Genomic DNA, 21696 nt, shown 5'->3' on the forward strand with positions numbered 1-21696 from the left:
TAGTAAGAGCTTCTTTTACGGCTTGCGTGATCTGTGTAAAAGCATTTAAGTATTTTCCTGGGTCTAAATTCTCACTAAGACAGTCTACGAAGGCTTGATTGCAATCACATATTAACTGCCTCAATAGAATCTTTGGATCTGTCTGAGACCATCGCAATGTGTATCCATGGCGCGACACTAATTCAATGTCATTTACCAGCTTGGCCCTATTACCTTTAGCCAAAATAAAGGAAGTTAGTGAGAAATTCAGGCTCTGAGGAAAATGATCACTAATTGCAATGTCATGCAGAATATAGTTGGTAAAATAGTGTGCAAAGTGGTTTAACATTAAAACATAGTCAATCACAGTATTAGCACCCCTTCCATTATAGGTTGGTTTAAACTGTGATTCTTCAGAGTATAATTCATTTACAAAAGACAAATTGCAATTTTGAGCCATTAAATTCATTGCATCTCCTTGGATATTATGTGAGAAATGAAGTCTTAAACCAGTGCCTTCATGATCCCAGCCGCATACCTTTTCCGAAATTTCTTTACAAGGATGGACATTAAAATCACCGCCCCAGATAATAAAGATCTCACATGTATTATTTACACATATTTTTTTTTAATCCTCTCCCATCGCCATTAAAATATTAGAAAATTCTCCTGGGGACACATTGTTATAAAAGTTAATGATTACTAAATGAGTCTTATGAACCAAATTACTCTCTATCATTTGGTAATACGAGCTCATGGTTTGCATCTCTAAGTTCTGTAAGCATAACTTATTAGAAGTATATGTACACAGGCCTCCTTTTGGCCTGCCATGTCTGGTCTGCACGGCTGGAGTGTGGAATGTTTTATAGTTGTTTATGTGGACAGGATTTAATAGCAAAGTCTCCTGGAGACATATACATGAGACATCTTCTATAAAATTCACCCAAATCTCATTGCTGATCTTGTTAGTTAGGCCTGCAATGTTCCAATAAAGTAAGGCCATTTCCGCTTTCTGTTGAGGTTGACAGTGCGGGTCATTGGAAGAGGTATGCCGCCATCTGTTGAGTGAGTTACATTTGGAGGGAGGTTTCTCTGGTTTAACTGAATTCCTATTGTATTTCTTACAGGTACCACTTCGTAGGATATATCTCCCTTAGTCATGCCAGGCCCTTCTGTATGTACTTCCTGGGCCATTTCGTGGGAGAGGGCTTTCTTCTTCATACTGAGTCAATCTAGATCTTCTAAAGTTGTGAGGGGATGGAATCTATTATACGAAGGGATAGGGTCTGATCTGGTTAAAGATGTTCTTCTTACTGGTTGTGGATTCTTAAAGTTATACCCCACTGGTCTTTGATAAAAAGAAATCCAGAGGTAATAACGAAATTCCTTGAGGTATGGCTTGCCTTGCTCCTAAATCGCGGATAATTCTATCCACTAAATCTGGAGACTAAATGAAAGGACCACACAATCTCCTTCCAATGCTTTCTTGCTACTTCCTATCCACTTAACTCTTCTGACCATTTTTATATCATCAAAAAGGACCCCCACCATTCCAGAGCCCAAATGTGTTCCTATCCAGTTAAGAGCCTTGTTCCTCAAAGCCGACCATGATTCCCGCTGTTGGTCATCTATGGATGGGACGTTAGCCAAGACCACTACATACGGAGTTACCTCCAGGGGGAGATGTAAAAGGTCACTTGGGAGTGTAGAAGCTTTGAGGATCTCGTCCTACTAGATTGACTCCCTCCTAAATTTAAGTGGGGCTGAGTTATCACAGTCCTAGGTAAGATATTATTTGGTGGCTTTGATGATCTGGCGTTTGGTTCTGATGAGAGTGTTTGTACTTTAGTCAAAGGCATTGAAGTCAGATATAATTGACTAGGATTTGATACTGATGCTGGTAGTTGTAGTTTTATCAGGGGCTTTTCATTTGAGTATAGATCATTTGTCCTATCTTGCGTAGCGAGTTGGGTATTACTCTCATAATTTGGGGTCAGCAGTGGTGTACTGGAATCTTTTTTCGCGTAATATATGTCTTCAGGTTGTAAGGACTTTATAATTCCTAGACCTGCCTCGAGATTACTCTCCACCACTTTTAAGCACTCTGACATAGAATCCAAAGTGGCCCAATAGATGATTTCAAAGTATTTACTACTTCATGAAGATTTATGAGGAGGGATCGAGTCGTATCTCCTACATTACTTGAAGATTTCTTTTGAGGTAATTTCTTTAATGGCTTCTTAACTAGGGTGGTTATTGAATCTTTCTTTGGCAGTTTTTTTGGAGTCTTATCTACCGTTCCTTCTGCCATTTTCCTTGGGCGTTTAACTACAGGGGAAAGATCATCCAGGGGGTGAATTAAATTCGAGGTATCTTTAATACATCCAATTACGTGCCTTACTTCTACAGGGAGTGCAGAATTATTAGGCAAATGAGTATTTTGACCACATCATCCTCTTTATGCATGTTGTCTTACTCCAAGCTGTATAGGCTCGAAAGCCTACTACCAATTAAGCATATTAGGTGATGTGCATCTCTGTAATGAGAAGGGGTGTGGTCTAATGACATCAACACCCTATATCAGGTGTGCATAATTATTAGGCAACTTCCTTTCCTTTGGCAAAATGGGTCAAAAGAAGGACTTGACAGGCTCAGAAAAGTCAAAAATAGTGAGATATCTTGCAGAGGGATGCAGCACTCTTAAAATTGCAAAGCTTCTGAAGCGTGATCATCGAACAATCAAGCGTTTCATTCAAAATAGTCAACAGGGTCGCAAGAAGCGTGTGGAAAAACCAAGGCGCAAAATAACTGCCCATGAACTGAGAAAAGTCAAGCGTGCAGCTGCCACGATGCCACTTGCCACCAGTTTGGCCATATTTCAGAGCTGCAACATCACTGGAGTGCCCAAAAGCACAAGGTGTGCAATACTCAGAGACATGGCCAAGGTAAGAAAGGCTGAAAGACGACCACCACTGAACAAGACACACAAGCTGAAACGTCAAGACTGGGCCAAGAAATATCTCAAGACTGATTTTTCTAAGGTTTTATGGACTGATGAAATGAGAGTGAGTCTTGATGGGCCAGATGGATGGGCCTGTGGCTGGATTGGTAAAGGGCAGAGAGCTCCAGTCCGACTCAGACGCCAGCAAGGTGGAGGTGGAGTACTGGTTTGGGCTGGTATCATCAAAGATGAGCTTGTGGGGCCTTTTCGGGTTGAGGATGGAGTCAAGCTCAACTCCCAGTCCTACTGCCAGTTCCTGGAAGACACCTTCTTCAAGCAGTGGTACAGGAAGAAGTCTGCATCCTTCAAGAAAAACATGATTTTCATGCAGGACAATGCTCCATCACACGCGTCCAAGTACTCCACAGCGTGGCTGGCAAGAAAGGGTATAAAAGAAGGAAATCTAATGACATGGCCTCCTTGTTCACCTGATCTGAACCCCATTGAGAACCTGTGGTCCATCATCAAATGTGAGATTTACAAGGAGGGAAAACAGTACACCTCTCTGAACAGTGTCTGGGAGGCTGTGGTTGCTGCTGCACGCAATGTTGATGGTGAACAGATCAAAACACTGACAGAATCCATGGATGGCAGGCTTTTGAGTGTCCTTGCAAAGAAAGGTGGCTATATTGGTCACTGATTTGTTTTTGTTTTGTTTTTGAATGTCAGAAATGTATATTTGTGAATGTTGAGATGTTATATTGGTTTCACTGGTAATAATAAATAATTGAAATGGGTATATATTTTTTTTTGTTGAGTTGCCTAATAATTATGCACAGTAATAGTCACCTGCACACACAGATATCCCCCTAACATAGCTAAAACTAAAAACAAACTAAAAACTACTTCCAAAAATATTCAGCTTTGATATTAATGAGTTTTTTGGGTTCATTGAGAACATGGTTGTTGTTCAATAATAAAATTAATCCTCAAAAATACAACTTGCCTAATAATTCTGCACTCCCTGTATGTTTGCAACCCCATGGTCACTAGGCAAAGGATTATTAGGCATCCCGATATGTTTTAACGATTCAGAAGTTTGTTCGTTAGGCATCGAAAGTTTCTCTTCCACAGTAGCGATTTGTTTATCTATCATCCCCATCGCCCCTGAAATATATTTTAATATAGATGTACTATCTTTTAGGTTTGAAGGGTGATCCAATTTTGAATGCTTCCTTTTACCCATATTTTATGTGGTACCAAACTTAGGGCCAGATGTAGCAACCTCCCAAATTGCGACTTGAAATTTGCAAGTCCCAGCGACTCGCAAATTGCCAGTCGCAATTTGGGATGCAGAAAGGTGTCTCAGACACCTTCTGCGAGTCCCTATGGGGTCGCAAAGACCCACCTCATTAATATTAATGAGGTGGGTCGCAATTTGCGACCCCATAGCGACTCAAGGCACTCACGGGGATGGAGGCCTGCTGGGAACAGCAGACCTCCATGTCCGTGACTGCTTTTAAATAAAGCAGTTTTTTTTTTCAAAGTGCAACCCGTTTTCCTTAAAGGAAAACGAGCTGCACTTTGAAAAATAAACCGACACCTTTTGTTTCTGTATTTTTCAGGGCATGTAGTGGTCCATTGGACCACTGCCTGCTCAGAAAAATTATTTTTTGGTCCAGTCACAAAGGGGAAGGGGTCCCATGCGGACCCCTTCCCGTTTGCGACTGGGTTACCACCCACTTTAAGTGGATGGTAACTGCGAGTCCATTTGCAACAGCTTTCGCATACCATTGTGACTCGCACCCCTTCCTATTTGCGACTCGGAAATGCATTTTGCGAGTCGGTTCCGACTCGCAAAATGCATTTCTACATATCAGATGGGCTTTAGCGATTCGCACATGCCGTTTTTCGCCATTTGCGAGTCGCTAAAGCTTTGCTACATCTGGCCCTTATTCCAATAAGGATGTTAGGACAAGACAAAAAATGCCAATTGAATTAGCTAGCCAGTCCACTACAGTGCACTGCCCCAATTAGATAACTTAAGGATTACGAAGTAACAGTCAACACTCCGTAATCGCATATCCCAAATTGCTCAAAAGTCAAAATGTCATATATAAAGGAACGTCCTCACTTGTGTAGCCAATGTGCAGAAAGCCTCTTAAAGTGCTCCTGGGCCCTCGCTCACTGTCGAGGCTAAACAAGACAGGGGAAATCCTCATCTGACCCAGAGTAACTTAGGCTTCCTCTCTTCCCCCTTGTAGATCAGTTAGCAGCAGAGTTATACAAGTCTGCCCCGGGGGGGCCCAGCAAAACATGAAGGAGGGGGGCCCAGCCTCTTCCTGGCGATGACGGGCGAAGGACGGGCCCGCCCTTGGCCCGGGCATTGCCCGGGCACCACCCGCGCGTGTCCCAGGCAGCGGGAGCGCTCTCCAAAAGTTAAAGGGCTTCCCTTGCCCTGCAGCCAATCGGAGCGTCCCACAAAGTGGGCGCGCTCCAAGAAGTTAAAGGGCTCCTGCCCCGGCACCAGGCGTCCGATATAGCGCGACTGCAACTTATGAATTTACAAACAAACAAAAAATACCAGCGTGCTGTACAGCAGGCCTTACGGTGGACACGTACAACGAATGATGGAAAGGTACTGAGGGCGGTCGAAGCTTCCATGCCAAGTCAGCAGTAGCTGCGGTCACTGTTGCTGCAGTAACCCACTTAGGTGCGAAACCGGACAAGGACATATGGGCTGCTGTGAAAGCTACAGCTGAAGGTACACCCTATCCAAAAGCAGTTCCTGCTAAAAATTCCTATCGGTTGCGAGGCTGCCTAAACGCTGAGGTTAAGATACCAGGCATAGAGGCTCGAGATATTCCCAACAAAGATATAAGACCAGAGTTGATTAAAGCAGCGCATGAGGGGGCAGCATCTGCCCATGCTGGTGTGGCAGCTTAAATTAAAGTTTCCACTGCTAGGCGCCCACCGCAGACACCCCTCCTAATTTCCAACAAACCTTTACAATGTGTGTACTTGGACCATTGTGGTCTCCTAACACCAGATAGTACATACAAATATATCTTAGTTGCTGTTCACTCCTGCTTCATATTTCTATGGGGGTGGCCACAACGCTCGGCTGATGCTCGGACTGTTGTTAAAGATCTGCGAGTCTTTATCGGTACATATGCAGTTGCGGCTTTCCACTCGGACCAGGGATCTGCTTTCGCCTGAAGAGCATTCAGGGTTGCCATGGTTTTGTTGGGGGTCCAACTCCAATACTCGTCTCCATTTCATCCAGAGGAAAATAGTGTTGTGGAGCGACTAAACCGTGATTTAAAGCAGTCCTTAACAGCCAGAGTCGTAGGTACAGGTGGTAGTTGGCATAATCACCTGTATGGAGTCCAGAGAGCACATAACAATGTGCCTAGAAGGTCCCTGGGGGGTCGTACTTCATATGAGTGCCTGTTCGGAACTCAAATGTATGTTCCAGATCTTGATGGTCGTGGCATGGAGGCGGCAGAAGTACCCTTTGAGATAAATTAACGTGTCACTGTCTTACAGGAATTGCAACAGTTCCGTGACGACAACGCTTCTGCAAGTGCTGCTTCCACAGGAATTAAGGATGTACCTGTAATGCCTACAGGCTGGATTCCTAAAGTTGGGGATCTAGTATGTGAAAAGGTTGCTGTGAAAAAGGAGTTTGGTCCTTCTTATTGTGCACCAGTCCCAGTCTTGGGAATACACGGTACCAGAACTGTCATTCTACTACCGTTGGCAGGTGCCAAAGAAAACCGCTTTGTATCAATCGACAATGTCAAGTTACAATATGTGACCGATCCTGCACAGCCGACCAAAAGGAACAGCCAGTGGTTCACGAATCCCTCTCACTACTGGTCAAGAAGTTCCTCTACAAGTTGTAAGCAGCAACATGGACAATTCTCTGAGCTTGGGGAGGGTGGAAAATGATCTTGCATTGGTTCCACTGACATATAACAATACAGAATTAACTGATCAGTTTGACACAACTTCAACACAGACGGATGGTGTCATTTATTTTGAGCCACCACGGGAAACACCCACTCCACCTACAAACACAGCTCCAGCTTTTACACAAACTGCTTCTGGATACTTTGCCGACATGAACGAAAACCTTTCGGACTCATTTGCCTCTTCGACACCTGAACTGTCAAAAACACGTAAGCTGATAAATTGGCTTAAAACAACTTACTTTATTCTTCCATGGAACTACCTGTGGCTTTCCCTGACTTTACTGCCTTTCTTGCTTTTGATTGGGTTTGTGATAACATTCTATTTACAAATACATGGTCTTTTCTTCCTGAAAAGTCGACCGTTGAACTGGTGGATGAGGTCCTAAAACCACATTTTTCTTCTCACAATGTCCAGAGATACTCGTCTTTTGTGACCATTTCCGCGATACCAATTCCTGATGGGATTGTTTGGGATAAAGTAACATTTGATTTATACGACCTCACAGAGGTCATTCAAATACCTTATGTGTTTAAACTTTCAATGAACGATGTAATAATACCCGGAGTTGTTTCTAATGATTGGGATGTGAGAACAGTTGATTCTATGATGATTGAATTGCAGTATTATACTGTATTTGAAAACGAAGATGTTTATCAATCAAAGAGAATTATGGTGATATGCTTTGCTATAATTATTATGGGCATCATTTAATCCACAGATCAAGTACCCCAAAGACTGTTTTCAATTACACACAATGAGAACATTGTCCAACTCCACCCAAAGGGAGTTCTAAAACATACTCTGAAAAGTTTACATATTTTTCTGGGCACAATGTTAAAAATCCTGAGTCATATTATTTTAAATTACCACTGACAGAAAATGTACGCATATTATTGACAAATACTAAATGTATTTATTTGGATTCCTTTGTTTCCCGGTTGACTATAGAAGGCTACGAATATTGGCTGAAGTCGATTGACTTAAAAAGTGTTTGGGGAACTAGACACTGGCAAATACGGGGGAACGAAGCTTTATTTAGAGCATGCCTGATACCTGTTCAAATGATCTTTTTTAAATGAAACTGTACAACAAACAAGTTGTTTTGGCTTAGCAAAGATTAAGGAATTGAACACGCCCAGTATTCCTGCACCTGCAAAATGTCATAAATGTCAAAAATACATCAATGCAACTGAAGATCAGCTCGATGAATGGGTCCAGAATGGCACGTTTAATGTGGCACTGTCACATCCTGGCAGGTGGTTATTGTGGCCAATAGGTGTCATAAACGTTTTATAAACTCCATGGGGGGTTTTAGAACTAGTAGGCCGGATCCTCGGTATATATCCTCTGAACATGTGGGTATATTAACAACATACAGTGTAGGGAAACTATGCCAGCAATGGTTAAAGAGTTCCTCACTAGATGCAGTTAGAGAACAACTCAGTCTCCTGTCTAATAACACTGATTTACAGGACTTTCTGTTAGGCCCCAGAAAACAGCACAGAAAGCGCTTCCCATATGAAGTATATAATGACATTTTGAAGCTTTCCCAACAAGAAGCTGCTGCTCGTTTAAGGCAAATAGACCAAGAAAATTTACAGAAGGCATTAGCTGTTGTAGATAATGGGATTAATACCCTTACCGACAAGATATACACCTTAAATAATATTGTCTCTTCTGCAATAGACATTATACAAACAGATATGTCTTCCTTACACCATGGACAGAGTCAACTAAGGTCCATTATGCAGTTGGGTTGGACACTTCAAACACTGAAGGCAGGTCGCGTTCCCTGGCAACACGTTAGCTCAAGGTACATATTTTCTACATTTAATTTAACGCAACAACAACAACTAATGGCTAAGAAAGAAGCAACTTATGTCATGCTTAACATCGAAAGTTAGAAAAGTTGCCTTTTACTGTGGCTGAAATACCATCTGCTGAGTGGTTAATAAATGGGGTCATTAATCTGCCTATTTCAACACTTCAATTCACGTCCAGTTTAAAACTCATTCCAGTAGGCAGATATGAAAGGGTGGGAGATAGTTACATCCATGAGGTGTGGGAGCTTCTCATGTCTCAGTGGCATGAAAGAGGTCTTTCTTAGCGGTAGTGAATGCAAGACTTCTGTCAGCCATTTGATGGTTAGTAAACAGCTGTCCTTGCATGGGGCGTGTAACGTGTCTGCAGTGAACTTGGCTTGTTATCTGAAGGGAGTTCCAGTCCCCTCGATTAGACCTACGTTCCAGGTGCTTTCAAACGGCAGCTTTATTCTCCTCAATGGTGAAGACTATTGTGGGACGCAAGCTGGAATAGTTTATGTTGTTTCGGTCTCCAAGATTGTTACATTCTGCGGGAACGTACTTTCCCTCCCACTAGATTAAAAGAGGTAGCTGACATCTGGCCCCATATTGCTACTTCTAATGTGAATTTTGACAAGTTGTGCAGACTCAAGTCTTTACTGTTCCAAAAACATGTGGCTCTCACATCTGCTCGCGAGACCTACACACTTCAGGTGGCAAGGTTGTCAGCATAGACACAGTCCCTTTTAAGTACCAACTTTCTGAGACACTTTTGTGAACTCGTGGGATGAATATTTAATGCGTCCAGTACTACTGGAATCGCAAATTTCTTTAAGGCTGTTGGATCTGGATTTGTTCACACCTTCTACTCTATATTCGGTTTGATAACATCAGCCATCCACTCAATATTCCCCAGTATTTTCGGGGGATTTCCAATAACTTTGGCTATAATAGTTGGCATTTTGCTGTTGCTGCTTTTCATGTGCAATGGTTGTCCTGCCGCAACAAGGAGGAATGAAAGTGTTCCACTAGCGCAGCTGTGTCGTGAACTCATGATGCAGTACTTTGGAGCAACATTTCTGCAGGAATTGGAGTGTGACTGGTCTCTGTCATTCAGCCCGGTTTTGCATTGTGTGTAGCCTGTGTTTCCGTGTCTTTGGTGCTCTTTCAAACATGCACTGAAAGTTTGCCTTTCTACGCAGCACTTGCTTTCATTGGACGCTGATCTGTTGATGTTCTCACTGAGGGTTCATTATCAGACATGCACGTTGAGGGTGCGTTTGCTATGGGAAGCTGCATATGAGTTGCCCTTCCTGGAGGATGTGGCTCTTAACTCATTATTGGGCACACCACGGAACACTGCTGCCTTGGCTGAGGCTTAGGCTGTGAAACACAACTGCTCCTTGGTCCTTATCGGCGATGCCTTTCCAACTTTAACACCTGCCGAAGTGGAAGATCTCTTGTCCTCCATTGTCCCGGATTCAATTGTCAACTTTCAAAATGACTCTGACTCTTGAAATTTGCCCCCTTTTTTCACCACGTTAACATTTTAAATTGTCCTTTTTATATATGTTCATGTGTCCTTTTAACTTGTCATTATTGACATTTTTTACATATATAATTTAGATTGGTTTTAGTAGCTTTTTTATGTTTAGGCTTTGAACCACCTTCAACCGACAAGGGGAGGGCATTGTGTAGCCATTTTAGTTATAGCTCCATGCACGTTATTTTAGCATACTAGGCCTACTGCTATGCTCTTTAACCTAGATATATTTTATTCAGCTTCGTTTTAGAATTCTTACCAGAGCCACTTTTGCGGTCTTCTTTTATTTCTTTCTATCTAGCTGTTTTTGTTTAGGCCAGCACTATGTTCTTAAACAAGACATTCTTGTTCACTCTGTGCTTCTTTCAAGGCTGCAGTAAGATAGGTTGCCGGTGAACGTGGTACGAGTTTTGTCTCAGACATTCATAGAAAACACACATACTTAGGTAGGGCCATTGTCTTAGAACATCAGCTGTTTTATTATAAAAACACCTGTCCCTTACATGTTAGATGGAGATTCCAGCCAGAGAACCACAACTGTATGCGGATTGCTGAACGCTTCGCTACAGCTGTTTATGCAGATTTCAGGCCTTTGCTCAGGTCTTCCCAGGGGAACCTGAAGGGCAGAATTAGTACTTAACATGCTATGCTCTATTATAGCCTAGGTAGGAATTAGTCCATTGACTCTAGTCACAATATGGTAGCGTTATTTCTATGCTTCACTCTTCTTGTCACAATTCTAATCTTGTCATGCTGTATCGTTCTGGTTATTGCAGTACATGCTTTGCTTTCTAAGATGCAGTTGCTTCATTAAAACCTTATTGAAACATATACTGCCTCTGTTTGTCATTGTGTGTTCGAGACTAGTGTAACTGAGAGAAACGGATGAGACCTGAGTGACCACGGGTTTCCCTGAGAAATCAATTATGTCATGCACTCGGCTGCCCAATCATCCTTGCCCCTGGGTAGAGATGAGGCACTGCTAGTTAGCTGGAGCAAAACCCAGACTAGGGCCACATATGTCACCTGTAGTGGGTCAGACTCAGACTCCCACACCGCAGGTGATTCTGCCGCTCAAAATCCAGTAGTCTCTTCAGAATGATGAGAGCCTATGCGACAAAGGAACTGTATTTTTAAGTTAATTCTTGCAAAATTCATATCTTTATCACTGTATATTGGATTTTTCTCGCTTTGATCTTGTTTGACATAGATAAATATTTTCTAAAACTAGTGTGGTGTCCTTTTGTAGTGTTTTCACTGAATTACTGTGTGTTATGTGCAAATGCATTACACATTGCTTCTAAGATAAGCCTGACTGCTCGTGCCAACCTACCAAGGGGGTGAGCGGGGGTTATCTGAGCTGGGGATCTCCCTTATCTCCCTTATCCTGACTAGAGTGAGGGTCCCTACTTGGACAGGGTGCAAACTGACTGCCAACTAGAGATCCCACTTGCAACAACATTTTTCAGAGTTTTACTTTTTTCTCCACTGCATACATTTTTTCTATGTAGAGAAACCCTTTCAACTATACTAAAATAAGGGCACTGATCTTTTCTTCCCTTTATCCAACCTGAAAATATAGTTACTCATGCCTTCTGCAATAGTTTTCCCTACATTTAGTTGATGGGCATGCTGAAAAATCATACAAAATATCTGTTGAGTTTTTATATATTTTACAGTTTCACACCAACTCTTCAACCCCCCTGTACTACACGGCTTCCTAAATTTAGTACGGCAGACAACCTCATTGTAAGGCAGATTGTTGTTCTCCACAGTACTTAGTTATACCTAAGAATTTAACTACTGCTGATCCCGATTCTGCAAAACTCAAGGCTTCAGTGCTTGCACTTGACATTTAAGTATGCCTTTGTTCTGCTTGGAGCGAATAAATATTTGGGAATCTTGAGTCATATAATTACGCTATTGACACCAGTAAGTTACATACTGATTGTTGATTAGAGATTTCGTAACTGTCAGGATGAATAATTAGAAAGGTACACAACAAAAGTACTGTTCCGTAGATTCGAAATTTATCAGTGATTGCAAAGAGTAACAATTCTGGTTAATAACACGTTTCTCCTTTTCATATCACCCATGTTTACATTTTTACAGCCTTTAGTTGGTAGTAGACGATTCTTTCGTACAAAATAGTGATAAAAGCTGTTTTATGTAGTGCTAGACAATTAATGGAACATCGAAGCAACATAATAACATAATAGTGGATTTGTACAAAGTATGCCCAAAAATGTGCTAACGCTGCTGTGCCAATTGTGTATTCTCTCTGCCTATTTCTTTGTGGCCAATACTCTGAAATGCCTTTTCCATGAGACGAGCATGAAACGTACATTTAGTTATATAGTGACCTAGTGAGACAGCCCCAAGATACACACCCTTGTGGGTGTGCACCAGAGATGCAGGACATCTGTAATTACTTCCAAGGTATAAAGGATGGTGCATAGTTACCCAGTTTCCCGGATCCATGTGTGACTAGTTAGTCCAATATCATTTTCAGGTTTCACTTGCAAAGTGCTTGTAAACTCTCTTGTAATAAAAAAATAAAAACGTAAAACGGGCTTAGAGACGCCCATTAGTTACCTTTACTCACCACTGGTAGGCTTTCACGTCACACTTGTGTCCAAGTCTTCCTATTTTGTCAGAGGCTCCTTGTGGCCTTCTAGGCTTCAGAGTCTTCGTCCATGCTGTGGGGCATGGACAAAGTACTACTTCAGTGTCCTCCCACTTGCCACAGGTACTCTTTTTTCAATTTTCCACACGTAGAGTGCATGCGTCTCCAGTCCCTATCCTTCCCACTCCCCATGGTTTCACTTAAACTTGCTTTAGATTTGGAGTTATACGTGGGGATCAAATTGAGGCCAGTCTACCGGTCCGTGCCAATGTTTTCTCTGTGATACCTTGGCCAGAAGATGCAAGGAAGCTCCAAAGGGCCTTGGCTTCTAGGTCATGCGCCCATGCAGCAGCAGCCAGCCATGTTCAGAGGCAGAGCACTCTGGCAAGTCCTTTGCCTGTACATAGAACAGAATGTGAGGATGAGTAGGAACACAGTATATATGAATAGGGACATTCCAGGCCTGCTGTCTCATCAAGGGGATAATCCTAGAATACACAGCTCTGCCTGGTTTTGTTAAGTAATCCTGGTTAGATTGTTAATTGGGAAGATTCGTTACTTGGTTAATGCATCTGTTGCCGAAACCTGTGCACCCTCACGATCACAGGTCCACACCCATGCGGGCTGAGTTTGTTTTATCTCATTCCGAGTATCATATGTTGGTAAATAGGAACATAAGAGTGCGGCCCAGAGAAATATAGGTGTGCATGCTGATGTCGGCTGTACCGTCGGTAAAACGTTGAAGTACATTTTTTTGCAATCAGGCCATGGAATTTAATTTTGCAGAAAATAAGTCCTCCTTCTGACATTTGCATAACAAATCAGACTTTTTCCTCACGGGGTACTGCTTCCTTGTGAGTTTACCTTCCACAGACCTTGCTTCCCCCAATTTGGATATCTGCCTACTTCACATACCAAAACAAAACAGAAACTAACATTGGCAAAGTCAATAATTCCATTCATGCAAGGTCTATTGGCTTGTCAATGCTTTTTATATATGTTAAACAGCAGTACAAGCTGCTGTGCATCATGGCTTAATGTAAAAAAAAAAAAAGTGGGCAGTCACACAGTCAATGCTGGCTGCGATATAGTGCTTTTTTTCTTGACTTTAAACAGTAGCTGATGCTGCTGTGCAACATATCTAAAAACATTGACAAAGCCAATAGATCTTGCACATGCAAAACCTACTGGCTTTTCCAATGCTGGTTTTCCTTGGAATTCTGGGACATGTAGTCCAGTTATATTTTTTACTGTGGGTTAACTAAGACTACCAGTATTCAAAGAATAAAAGGGACTGGCCTAACTAGTCACGCATAGACATGGGAAACTTGGCAGGTATGATGGTGTACAGAGCTAGTGGAAGCAAACGATTAAAGTAGGCAGAGAAAACATAGAAGCATCTATAGTAAAACTGTGTGTCTACACTGTGGCTCTTTTGATGAAGGTTGTTGGCCACTGGAAATTTTTAATAGGTGAACGAAAGCGTCCTCAGACTGTTTAGATTGTGTTTATTTAGGTATCCATAAATGGGTGACTTTAACAGCAGGCACAAGACAAATAACTACTTCCTTTGGGTTATTGTCCTCTTTTAATGACTCATTAGGCTGTTCTAGTAAAAGGGCAACAAGCATTTGCAATGCGATTGGTGTCGTATTTGTGAGAGTTAGAGCTATTGGCGTTGTAAATGGCAATGTCTTTTACCTATGTGTTTTGGTTTGAAGTGTAGTGGATGTATGCCAGGTGACACAGCAACCCTCCCAGGCCGGTCACTGCAGTAGAGAGAGGACACAACAAGGCCAACATCTTGGGAGTGTTTTTGCCTCATTTCTACAGACTGGCTGTGATATTATACATAGGATTCCAGAGAGTGACAGGGAAGCGCTTTGCGCCTGTGACAGCGACTCTGGGAGGTATTTAAGGTGGGGTCTTTTCAAACAGGAAGCAGTGCTATTTGAGCACTGTTTTAGACAGCGCTTCCAGAAGTGGCATCTACAAGGTCGCAGTAGCTGTGAGGGGACTGTCAAAGCAATGACACCAGTGAATTCTGAGAGGAGGAAGTGATGGAGCTTGCTCCACTTTTGTGCACTATGATACGCTGTTCCTTTCACTGTGGCACTCTTGTGTTAGCTTCTTTGCACTTCAGGGTTAGGAAAATGGCTTCCACTACTAACTGAACTCTATTTGAAGAGGCCCAATTTACATCCAAAAGCTACATGTTTTTTGCTATCCAGTTGAGGCCGTTAAGTACTTGGGTCTGGAGCCACGACCTCTTTTCCGTCATTTTGGAGACAACACCTTTCCCCATCTTCTTGCCTAGAACTGACCTATGTGCTTGGTTGGTGACCCTCTGGAGGTTATCAAGAGCATGTGCTATTGCCTAGTGTTAAGCTCTACTCAAGTCAGTTGGTTAATGCACCCACTGCAGAGGTCTTGACAGAATGAGAATGTCACAGATTACAATCCTGACATAGCTTTTCCACCTCTTCATCTCTGCAAGGTCGATGAAGATGAATTGTAGCGATTTTGTTAAGAATGGCACCTACTTTGCAGCGCTATAAAATGGCTGAACCTGTATTACCAAGTGCTATATAAAAAAAATAGTTATTCACAGACTGCTCCAACACGCACCAGACAAAGAAGATGTGGAGTAAGGGCCAGAGCTGGGAACTTTGGAGCTGGGGAACACGGTTTGAGTCTCAGTGCCGGCTCAACATCATGTGATTCTAGACTAATCACTTAATCTCCCCTTGCTACCAAAAATGAATGTGTTCTTGTGTAATGTAACTGATGCTGGTGTAAAGCACAGTAATACCTTTGTATCGAGTTTGCGCTATTTAAAACTGCAAAGTAAATAAAGTGCTCCAATACCTTTGTGTCCATTCCGCGCTACATAAAACTGCAAAAAAATAAAGCACTTTAATACCTTTGTGTCGAGTTCGTGCTACATAAAGCTGCAAAAAAATAACAAGCATTTTCAATGCAAGGGGTCTCGCATTTGTTAGAGTTAGAGCTATTAGCGTTGTAAAGCAAAAAAAAACGCAGCATGATTGCGCTATGTAAAATGCAGCACGATCGCGCTGTGTGGAAAATAAACAGATAAAGTAGTCCGGACTCCAGGCTGAAAACATCGAGCCTCGTATGTTTTTGGTACTTTACTGGTGCTGTGTAGGTGGGCTAAACACCAGAAAAGGCATAACGTATGCATGCCTTTCACAAATGAAAGCAAGCGGATTTTAAAAGGCAAGCCCACAAACCAATGTAAGTGACTGACGTGTCATGGGCGTGGTTTTAAGCCCAAAGAGAGATTACAGAATGGACAGAGCACTTTGTGCTCGCCCATAAAAAAGACCCCGTAGACATCGCAACGAAAGAAGCAAGATGTCCGAGAATGAAGAGGAAACAACATACGAGCGGCGAGGCAAAAGAGAAAAATAGTGCGCTTCATTAAGTTACATGGCCAATCGTGCAATAACCTATGTAAAAGGGTCAGTCTCCAAAGCGGTAACGAACGAACCTCAAGGCGGGACAAACGTAAAGCATATACCAATGACATCAAGGGATTTTTGAAAGGCAGGCCTAAAGCCAATGAAAGTGATGGGTGTGATTAAAGCCCATAGAATAAATTACAACATAGGGAGAAGCGCAGCGCTTGCACGCTACTATGCTAGACCTACAAATGATCTACGGTACACCCTGAAGTAATGACATCATCACTATATACATATGCTTATAAAAACGAGTATGGGAATTGTTCAGCAGATGTTGGCTAAACAGTCACGTTAACTATGCACCTTTTACCGCCCGAAATAGAGACCTACCGCACACAACACAAAGCGTTTTAAAGATATTTCTGACCTTGTGGGAATCCTGCTCTGCCATTTCTGTCCTGCTATCCATAGCAATGGTCCGGCTGAAAGTTTGGTTTGTTTGCTAGAATTGGAAAGAGGGTGTCAGGAGGTATAGTCCCGAAATACACAGTTCCCCCTCTCTATGGACGGTCCAGAGAGGGGAAATATACCAGACAGACGTGCGCAGCTTCCTTTATTGTTAGTCTTAACACATATTAACAGCCAGTAGAATTGAATGCCCTGATGTCGTCAGCAAACCCAGAATTATTTCGTGTGGGCACAACTGAGCATGCTCGGAAGAAAGACGCCATTCAAGTGCACAGGTTCAGTATAACATTAGGTAACAGGATTTGGGGGCTCAGTAAATTGGTAGTAAATGTCCGTCTTTCTGTAGGTCAGCAAACCTACGAGTGATGGCAGCTGAGGTTGCAGTTCCGTTCCGATGACTAAGGGAGCACAGCTCCAAAGTTTTCATTTTTAACGCGTGAGCATCCGAATTATTCCAATGTTATTTTTTAATCCTGTTATAGTGCTACATGTGATACAATAACTGTAGTGCTGCGAATCCTAATATGAACAAAGGAGCACGAGTATCAGAATGCAAAGAAACAACTTACACTTCATGCAGGGCTTTAAGTGAGATGAAAATGTGGACGTTTTGGGAGTTTCCGCTAAAGGGGCGTGGGCTGTATAATTAAGAGCGTGCCTTAAACGCGTAAACTACATTGCTGAGATATCCGCGATGTGCCCAGGGAGATAGATAGGTTTTACAACTGACATACACCTAAAACGAACCAGGGCTATTGACTTTGTTAGCTGTTTAGCATCAATGAGTAACAACGATTTAGCTGTAAATAATATCAAAAATGTTTCAATTTAGAAATTATGAGACTGTGAATAAAAAATGTTCTACCTTACATGTCAAGAATTTTCAATTCTATCACAGGACCGGAGGCGAGGATTATGCAGATCTTTCTTCACTTTTAATTAAACAGCAAGTTCAAAGTTAAACAAAACATGAACAAAAAAACTACAAGTTCCATGAGCCCGCCGCCATGGTAACGAGTATCCAATGAGGTGCACTCCTTCACGTTGGTATAAATATCCCGAAATGCGTCACACTTCCTCTTTCTTCACTGCTGTGAGCCAGATAAGTGCCTTTTTCTGCCTCCGGTTGGGAGTTCTGTTTATTGCCTTGGCGCGTTTCTGCTAAATTGCATTGTCCGTGTTATTTCGTTTCGTTCGAGCGCCCGGAACGAACGTTCCGCTCGAGCGTTTTTTCATTTATCTTTCCTTCGGCGTGTTTAAATACACGTCGGGCCCACTAGAGGGCGTGCGCACGCTGTTTTTTCTCGGAGAGCGTGTAGCTCTCAGCGCTCGGCGCTCGCGCCTCGCGTTTGTTCTTTTTTCTTTCCAAATTGAGGGTTTGCCCTCAATAACACGTTGGTACCTTTGGTACAGTTTTTGTCCCTACCTGTGACACCCATTTGGGTAAGGTTTACCCCATTAGGGAAGACATTAATTTCTTGCATTTACAGTGACAGAGAGGGTAGGGATTTACCCTATATATCATATTTTTTTGTTGGGTGTACACTCTGTCCAGTCCTCATTATGCACTCTTCTCAAGAGAATGAACCTTTTACCAACAAGACGCAGGTCTTTATTGATCAAAATTGACCCCAAATTAGGGGAACTATCTAACTCGGAGGCAGGGGCTGTTGCCCAAGGCAATTTATTTGGCGACCCTTTTGTCAAAGAATTAGGAAAATATGTGGCTACGTTTTCGGCTTTGGATAAGGCGCAGTCTTCCATTAAAAAGATTTTCCCCAATAAGGTTTTTGGCGGGGCCGGGCGAGGCAGTGGTCGCTCTTCCGGCCGTCCTTTCCAGCAAGGCCCCAGTTCCTTCCGGAACAACGGTTGGAGAGACGGCAGACAAGGAACTTTCTTCCCCAACAGAGGCAGGGGAAGAGGCAGAGGGTCCAGAAACACGCGAGGAGCATCTAACGCCCCTGGAGGTCCCTCTGGTGAGGCTTATCCCTTTTTCCCCAAAAAATTTTGGAGGGAGATTGAGGTTTTTCAAGGACAATTGGAGGCGCATTACCTCTGACGCATGGGTTCTCCAAACTGTCTCAGGTTTTCAGATAGAATTCTGGGGTACCCCACTTCAGGAGAAACTGCCTCCGCCCATCGTGTTCTCGGCAGAAAACTCAGAGCTCATAGAGTTAGAGGTTCAGGCCCTTCTCCACAAGGGAGCCATTTCCTTCACTTCCCTTCACCCCACAGGTTTCGTAAGCAACATCTTTTTGGTGGAGAAGAAGGTAAGGGGTTTCGTCCCGTTATCAACCTTCGGGCATTCAACGAATGGGTGGTTTACAGACATTTCAAGATGGAGGGTATTCACATGCTCCGCGACCTCCTCTTACAAGGAGACTGGATGGTTCGTCTGGATCTCAAAGACGCGTACCTCACAGTCCCTATTTTTCCGCCCCATCGCAGATTCCTGCAATTCATATGGAACGGCCAGATGTTCGAATTCACCACACTCCCCTTCGGCCTGTCATCGGCACCTTGGTGCTTCACAAAACTTCTCAAACCAATAGTGGAAAAACTGAGGTTGCTAGGCATACGCCTCATAATTTATCTGGACGACCTCCTTTTGATGGACCAGTCCAGGTCTCAGTTGATGTTCAATCTGAACACAACTATTGCGCTTTTCCAGGACCTTGGTTTCGTGATCAACCAACAGAAGTCGCAACTTACTCCGACTCAATCGTTAGTCTTCCTAGGGTTTCTAGTGGATTCCCGATCGGCGTCTCTCAGTCTCCCGACGCCGAAGATTTCCAAGATAAAGAAGGAACTGAGAAAAGTCATTCGACGAGACCACATTTCACTACGTCAATTAGCCAGGGTGGTCGGCCTGCTTTCCTCTTCGATTCAGGCCATTTTTCCGGGTCCCCTACACTACAGAGCCCTGCAACGCTTGAAAGCGTTTCACCTTCGCCGAGGGGTAACGTACTCCGAGTTGATCTCCCTGTCTCCAGAGGCAAGGACGGAGTTGTTTTGGTGGCTGGACCACATGGAGGCATGGAATGGCAGGGCCATTTTTGGAGCAGCCGATCTGGTGATCGAGTCAGACGCCAGTCGCCAGGGATGGGGGGGCTCGTTGCGGAGACATATCGTTCGGGGGACGCTGGACCCCGCAGGAACTAACCATGCATATCAACTGCCTGGAACTCCTGGCGGGATCTTTTGCGATCAAATCTCTCACGAGAGACAAAGTCTCATGTGTAGTTCTACTACGGATGGACAACGTATCGGCGGTACAGTACATAAATCGTTTAGGGGGAACAAGATCAAGAGCCCTAGCGGAACTGGCGAAGGATTTTTGGCATTTTTGCCTTCAACACCAAATCTCAGTCACAGCAGAGTATCTTCCGGGAACCCAGAATGTATGGGCAGACTGGAATTCTCGGTTTCTCCAGGATCCCAGCGATTGGCGACTACATCGCTCGGTTTTTCAGCCGATCATGGATCGTTGGGGTCCCTGTTCAGTGGATCTCTTTGCGTCTCGTTGGAATGCTCAACTTCCCCTATACTTCAGCTGGCGTCCGGATCCGGGAGCGGCGGCAGTAGATGCGTTTCTCCAACATTGGGGTACCCTTCAGGGTTATGCTTTTCCCCCGTTTCTCCTTATTCCGCGGGTTGCGGCTCAGGTTCGCCGCCAAGAGGCGACGGTGGTTCTGATAACCCCCTGGTGGAGGTCACAGCCGTGGTTCCCGACTCTGTTGGAACTCTCGTGCGAGTGTCCTCTTCGCCTCCCGGATTTTCCCTCAATACTCCTGGATCCGTTGGGTTCCTATCACCCTCTGGTCCTTCAAGGTCATCTTTCCCTCATAGCTTGGAAGATTTCCGGCATCGTTGGCAAGACAACCGACTTTCGCAGGAGGCTAATAACTTCATCGCACAGGCCTGGGCCCCTGGTACATGCAAACAATATAGATCTGCATGGAACAGATGGTCTCGTTGGTGTGTGGGCAAACACTGCGATCCCATGGGGGCCAGTATTACCGACATCATCAATTTCCTTGCAGAATTAGGGGAATCTGGCTTAGCGTATCGCACTATCAATTCTTTTCGTTCGGCCATCTCTGCGGGCCACCCGCCCCTTAACAATCTCCCGATCGGGGAGCATCCCTGGATTTGTAAACTTCTTAAGGGTATTAGACTCTCCAGACCTCCGCAACCCAGATATTCGGAACTCTGGGACGTGAACTTAGTTCTTATTCTCTTGTCCTCTTGGCGGGACAACCAATATTTGTCACTGAAAGAATTGTCGGCCAAATTAGCCATGCTTCTCTGCCTCATTTCCTGTAAGCGAGTGTCCGATGTCAGAGCATTGGATGTTTCCGCTCGTGTCTTTACTCCAGAGGGAGTCACGTTTACTATTGCAAGGAGGACAAAGTCTAATACCAGGTCGGTATCCTATCCCGCTTTTCCTGATTCCCCGAAGCTATGTGTGGTTCGATGTCTCAAAGTCTATGAGGAAGTGACCAGTTCTTGTAGACCTCCAGGTGTCAATCAATTGTTGATTTCTATAAAGAAACCGTTCAAGGCGGTTTCTTCCCCTTCCATTGCCAGATGGATTCGATGGATTCTCTCTGAGGCAGGAGTAGATGTTCAAGTTTTTGGCGCCCATTCTACTCGGGGAGCTATGGCTTCCAAAGCCATACAAGTGGGGGGCAGATTGGAGGACATCATGCATGCTGCTGATTGGTCTTCAGAGTCTACTTTTAAGAAGTTTTACTTTAAACCAATTCATGAAGCAGCCGCACTTGTGGTGAGTAAGCTTTAAACTTGCATAATCCTCGCCTCCGGTCCTGTGATAGAATACAAAATTTCCTAGCTATCGTGAAGGAAAGTTTCAATTCTATTAAGGACACGGAGGCGAGGATTATCCCACCCACATGCATTACGCTGGT

At 43.6% G+C, this 21696-nt stretch overlaps 1 protein-coding gene and 1 long non-coding RNA gene across 5 annotated transcripts in view; one reads left to right on the plus strand and one right to left on the minus strand.

Moving 5' to 3' along the window:
* Window positions 1-17292, minus strand: part of LOC138298625 (zinc finger protein 813-like) — a 165894-nt gene extending 148602 nt beyond the window's left edge. The window contains exon 1 of one of the 4 annotated variants that reach the window (XM_069236892.1): window positions 16725-17292. In XM_069236892.1, coding sequence (XP_069092993.1) covers window positions 16725-16766 — 42 coding nt within the window. In that variant the 5' untranslated portion in view covers window positions 16767-17292. The remainder of the gene's footprint in view (window positions 1-16724) is intronic. The other 3 variants (XM_069236891.1, XM_069236890.1, XM_069236889.1) reach the window with 3 other exon arrangements.
* The window catches only part of LOC138298671 (uncharacterized), a 54439-nt gene continuing 49735 nt past the window's right edge, over window positions 16993-21696 (plus strand). The window contains exon 1 of the long non-coding RNA XR_011204708.1: window positions 16993-17040. This is a non-coding gene — a long non-coding RNA (uncharacterized lncRNA). The remainder of the gene's footprint in view (window positions 17041-21696) is intronic.

This window comes from Pleurodeles waltl, chromosome 1_2 (assembly GCF_031143425.1).
Source record: "Pleurodeles waltl isolate 20211129_DDA chromosome 1_2, aPleWal1.hap1.20221129, whole genome shotgun sequence".
NCBI lineage: Eukaryota > Metazoa > Chordata > Amphibia > Caudata > Salamandridae > Pleurodeles > Pleurodeles waltl.